The sequence below is a fragment of the Lactuca sativa genome, chromosome 9 (genome assembly GCF_002870075.4).
Source record: "Lactuca sativa cultivar Salinas chromosome 9, Lsat_Salinas_v11, whole genome shotgun sequence".
Classification (NCBI taxonomy): domain Eukaryota; kingdom Viridiplantae; phylum Streptophyta; class Magnoliopsida; order Asterales; family Asteraceae; genus Lactuca; species Lactuca sativa.
In genome coordinates, this window is record NC_056631.2 from 32069553 (window position 1) to 32075670 (window position 6118).

Below are 6118 nucleotides of genomic sequence, written 5' to 3' on the forward strand. Positions count from 1 at the left end.
AATTATACCAATTTGTGCTTGATAATGGTGGTAAGATGATGTCCAATGCTTCCCCAAGCTATCCCCAAGCTTATCCTACAAGAAATTTCAAGCATTAGGTCGAAATTTTAAAGTTCAAAAATTTTAGGGTTTTGCTCAAAAACCCCAAAATCGGCCATGAGAGGTTGAAATAGATGTTAAAGATAAAGAAGATGAAGAAAAGAGAAGAATTTCATACCTTGGAGCTTGATTTTTGATGCAAAATTGAGGAAGATTGAGTATTTGGAAGGGTTTTTTCGAAGGGGGCAGTAAGGAGAGAGGGAATCGCAGGTATTGAGTGAAGAATGAGTTAGAAAAATCGAGATTTGACCTTAAAATCGTTCAGCCCTGTTTTTGCGTTTACACGGCCCGTGTAAATGAAAGGCATAAGTTTACACGGCCGTGTAAACCTCTAAGAAGGCCAAAAATTTTGATTTTTTTTCACTTTTTGAAATTGCAACCCGCTAAACCTTTACTACCCGAAAAATGATTTTTAACCCTCTTTTAGTATGAAAAACAACTTGTAAGTTTGAAAACAAAGAAAATACAATGATAATATACAAAATGACAAAAATACCCCCGGGTTGCCTCCTGGTTAGCCGCCCCTTTTAATGTCGTTGGCTCGACTTGGACCCCAACTATTTGTCAATTTTCATACTTTGGATCCATTACTTCCTCCACCTCTTCATTTTTTACTTGAAATCCTTCATAATAAGGCTTCAAACGGTGACCATTTACCTTAAAAATCTTCCCGGTTTTCTCACTTGTGATTTCTATTGCACCATGCTCAAAAACATTAGTGACAACAAATGGTCCCACCCAACGGGACCTTAATTTACCAGGAATCAATTTAAAACGCGAATGGTAAAGTAGTACCTTTTGACCTTTGTGAAATACCTTGCGTGTAATCATCTTGTCATGGAATGCTCTGGTCTTTTCCTTATAAAGAACCTCATTCTCATATGCTTCATTGCGGATTTCCTCAAGTTCTTGTATGTCCAGCTTCCTCTTCTTTCCCGATTCACTTAAATCCATGTTGAACTGTTTGATCGCCCAATAGGCCCTATGTTCCAACTCAACGGGTAATCGACACGACTTTCCAAAAACAATACGGTATGGAGACATTCCAATTGGAGTTTTGTATGCAGTGCGGTACGCCCACAAAGCATCATCAAGGCGTGTACTCCAATCTTTCCTTGTTGTATTCACGGTTTTCTCCAAAATGCCCTTGATTTGTCGATTGCTCACCTTAGCTTGTCCATTTGTTTGTGGGTGGTATGCTGTGGAAACTTTATGAGTGACACCATATTTCTTCAAAACACTCCCGAGTATACGATTACAAAAATGTGTACCACGATCACTGATCAAGGCCTTTGGAACACCAAATCTGGAAAAAATGTTAGCCTTCAAGAAATCTATCACAACTTTTGAATCGTTAGTACGGGTAGCCTTTGCTTCCACCCACTTGGAAACATAGTCCACAGCCAAAAGAATATAAATAAAACCCGAAGATGATGGAAAAGGTCCCATAAAATCAATGCCCCAAACATCAAAAATTTCACAAACTAATATGGGGTTTAGGGGCATTTGATTCTTTGAGCTTAAAGAGCCCATTCGTTGACATTTATCACAGCTTGAACAAAAAACATAAGAGTCATAGAAAATACTTGGCCAGTAAAATCCACTCTCTAAAACTTTTCTTGCAGTCCTTTGAGGACCAAAATGTCCTCCACAAGCATAAGAGTGACAGAATGTTAAGATAGAAGATACCTCATATTGATCCACACATCGTCTAATCATTTGGTCAGCACAATATTTCCACAAATATGGTTCATCCCAAACATACATCTTGGCTTCTTTCTTGATCTTGTCTTTTTGCCATCGAGTCAAATCTGGTGGAAATTGATTTGTGACAATCTAGTTAACAATATCGGCATACCACGGGGCAACTTTTGCTGAAAACAGGTTTTCATCGGGAAATGCATCATAAATAGGAGTTGAGTCATCGGGAGAAACAATCCTGCTAAGATGATCAGCTACAAGATTTGACTTTCCGCTCTTGTCTTTGATTTCAATGTCAAACTCTTGCAAGAGTAATACCCATCGAATGAGTCTAGGCTTCGAATCTTTCTTTGCAAGTAAATACCTAATAGCTGCATGATCAGAATAAACAATGACTTTAGAACCTAGCAGATATTGACGAAATTTGTCTAAAGCAAAGACAATAGATAGCAATTCTTTTTCAGTTGTTGAATAGTTGGCTTGTGCACTATCAAGTGTTTTTGAGGCATAGTAAATGACATTAGGAACACGGTCTTTTCTTTGCCCTAACACTGCACCAACTGCATGATTACTGGCATCACACATGATTTCAAAAGGCAAACTCCAATCCGGTGATTGAAGTATTGGTGCTGTTATCAACAACTCTTTCAATTGATCAAAAGCTTGCTTGCACTGTTTGGAAAACTCGAATTCTGCATCTTTTTGTAGGAGCTCACACATGGGACGAGATATCTTGGAAAAATCTTTGATAAACCTTCTATAAAATCCTGCATGACCAAGAAATGAGCGCACCTCACGAACACAAGTGGGATAAGGTAAAGATTTTATGACATCTATTTTTGCTTTGTCCACTTCTAGACCCTTAGAAGACACAATATGACCTAGTATGAGACCTTTGTCAACCATAAAGTGACACTTTTCATAATTCAAAACAAGATTGGTCTCAATACATCTTTGCAAAATCTTTTTCAAATTACCCAAACACTCATGAAAAGAATTACCACAAACTGTGAAGTCGTCCATAAAAACTTCAATGATTTCCTCAACAAATTCCGAAAAAATACTTACCATGAAAAGTGGCTGGAGCATTGCAAACCCCAAAAGGCATTCGCCTATATGCAAATGTTCCGAAGGGACATGTGAAAGTAGTCTTTTCTTGGTCCTCATGTGCAACGGGTATTTGATGGAAACCGGAATATCCATCCAAGCAACAATAATGTGTTTTTCCCGCTAACCTTTCCAACATTTGATCAATGAAGGGAAGTAGGAAATGGTCTTTCTAGGTTGAGGAATTGAGCCATCTATAATCAATGCAAACTCTCCACCCGTTTTGCACACGGGTGGGGACTAACTCACCTTGGTCATTCTTTGTAACGGTAATACCTGTCTTCTTCGGCACAACTTGGACCGGACTTACCCACTTACTATCTGATATAGGGTAAATCATTCCCGCATTCAACAACTTCAAAATCTCCTTTTTCACAACCTCCATCATTGGAGGATTCAGACGCCTTTGAGCTTCTCGGGAAGGCTTGTAATCTTCTTCCATAAGGATTTTGTGCATGCAAAACGAAGGACTTAGCCCTTTGATGTCGGCTATAGTCCACCTAATTGCTTCCTTATATTCCTTCAAAGTGGTGACAAGTTCTTCCTCTTCTTTTGTTGACCACTTGGTGGAAATGATTACTGGCAAAGTTTCCTTGTCTCCAAGATATGCATACTTGAGATGCTCGGGTAAAGTTTTTAGCTCCAATTCCGGTGCCTGCACAATAGAAGGAACAAGTTTCTCATTAGACATTGGTATTTTCAGCTTTGGAACATCAAACCTCATTTTCTTCTTCTCATCCGTGCAAGACACAACCTCCATAATCTCTTTATCAATTGTAAATTGATTGGCAAGTTTTTCCACTCTTTCCTTTTGAAGATTCCTGTCTAAAATGAGAGCTAACACATCAAGATTAGACAAATCAAAACACTCCTCTGTCAATGGTTCAATGACATCCACAAAATTCAAAGATGAAATATCACTTGGATATCTCACAGCATCATAAATATTGAAATTTATCACCTCCCCATCAAATTCCATGGACAATGTACCATCATAAACATCAATTTTCGTCCTAGCTGTTTTCAAAAAGGGTCTTCCTAGAAGAATTGAACTCAAATTTGGTGAGTCATCATCATCCATATCAAGGACATAAAAATCTGCTGGAAACACTAGTTCATTCACTTGGACTAACACATCTTCTAGCACACCTTTTGGATGTACTAAAGATCTATCAGCCAATTGAATGATTACCCCGGTCTTCTTCAATGTGCCAATATTTAAAGTTTTAAAGATGGAAAATGGCAAAACATTGATAGAAGCTCCAAGGTCTAGCATAGCCCGTGGAACATGAAGATTACCTAATTTGCAAGGAACCGTGAAAACACCCGGATCCTTACATTTTTGAGGTAATCTTTTTTGTAACACTGCAGACACATTTTCTCCTACTTTGACAGTTTCATTCCCTTTCAGTTTTTTCTTAGATGTACATAATTCCTTAAGGAATTTTGCATACCTAGGGACTTGTTTGATGGCATCAATAAGAGGAATATTTACCTCTACCTTCCTGAACATCTCCATGATTTCATTGTCTTCACTTTCACGCTTTGACTTGTTTAATCTTGAAGGAAATGGAGGAGGAGTGACTTTTGCTTCAATAGGAACTTGCTTGGAAGGTGTTTTTGACTTCTCTTCTTCTTTCTCTAGCTCCATCTTTTCTTCTTCTTCAACCATCTTTGGACCTTCATATTCTTTTCCATTCCTCAAAGTGATGACACATGCACTATGTTTTGGATTCTTCTCGGTTTGCGCGGGTAGTTTGCCTTGTGACTCCAATTTACTCACAGAAGTGGCGAGTTGAGTCATTTGTTGCTCCAAAGTCTTGATGCTCGCTTTGGTCTCATTTTGAAAGGTTTGAGTACTTGTGGCTAAACTCTTAACAATGTCTTCCAAAGACATTCCCGATCCGCTTGAACTACTTCCTTGATGCATGTTTTGAGGTTGATATTGAGATTGATGAGGAGGTTGAGTTGGCTGGAAATGTGGTTGATAATTTTGTTGGTGATGCATTTGATTTTGAAATGGGGGTCTTGGTTGATAAGGTGGTGGTCTAGGCTGAAAATTGGTATTAGGTTGATGCCAATTTGGATTGCTTCTTGGCTGGAAGTTTCCTTGTTGTTGACTTGAAAATCCCATAGCTTGAACTGGCTCTACATCTTCTTGTAACATGGGGCACATGTCAGTGGGATGTCCAACTTGTGTACAAATGCCACAAGGTCTAACTGTTGGTGGTTGCACGCCCTTTTCTTTTGCAAGCATCATTACTACCTTAGTCAACTCATAAAGTTGACTTTCAATTTTTGGAGTAGAAATTTCTTTCACCCCCTTGGTGCATCACTGTACCACCCTTCTTCTTGGACTGTATGCTTGGACTCTTCTGCCATGTTTTTTATAAGAACTCTGATTTCTGTTGGAGTCTTATCTGCTATAGATCCACCACTTGATGCATTGAGTAATCTCCTATCCCAAGATGACATTCCTTCACAAAAATACTGCAGCAACTGATATTCTGTAATCCCATGTTGTGGACATCTTGAGCACAATTTCTTGAACCGTTCCCAATAAGTATGAAAGGCTTCTCTCTATTGTTGCTTGATGCCAATTATCTCTCTACGTAAAGCTGAAGCTCTCATTTCGGGAAAATATTTATCTAGAAACATCCTTGCAAGTTCATTCCATGTTGTGACTGACCCCGGTGGTAAGTCATACAACCACTCCTTGGCTGAATCTTGTAAAGCAAAGGGAAATGCCCTTAACTTGATTTGATCTTCTGTGACTTCATGTGGCTTCATACCCACACAAAAAACATGAAATTCCTTAAGGAATTTATGTGGGTCTTCATTCTCAAGACCACGGAATGAGGGTAACAAATGGATGAGTCCATACTTGAGTTCAAAGTTGATTGCTGCAGGGTAATTTATGCACAAAGGTTGTTGGGTGACATCTTGAGTGGCCCATTGTCTAAAGGTTTGTTCAGGTGGTGGATGTGGAGGATTTTGATTTCCTCCATGGTTGTCTGCCATGGTAGGAGTAGGTGAAGATGGTGGGGTGATACTTTTGGATGTTGGAGAGGATGTAGTTGATAGATTTGATGAAGAAGCTCCAGATTGTTGTTGTTTCTTTAAAAGTCTGGCTTGCTTCCTTCTCTGTTTAGCAGATTTTTCTATCTCCAAATCAACTGGTAAAGGTGTACCTGTGCGAAAAGATCTTGGC

The 6118-nt window shown here is 39.0% G+C and overlaps 1 protein-coding gene across 1 annotated transcript; it reads right to left on the bottom strand.

Moving 5' to 3' along the window:
- Positions 1 to 3079: 3079 nt before the first annotated feature.
- Positions 3080 to 5167, bottom strand: LOC128128899 (uncharacterized). The gene has a single exon (XM_052767654.1). It carries the CDS (start codon positions 5165 to 5167, stop codon positions 3080 to 3082), a length of 2088 nt encoding a protein of 695 aa, XP_052623614.1.
- Positions 5168 to 6118: the final 951 nt, after the last annotated feature.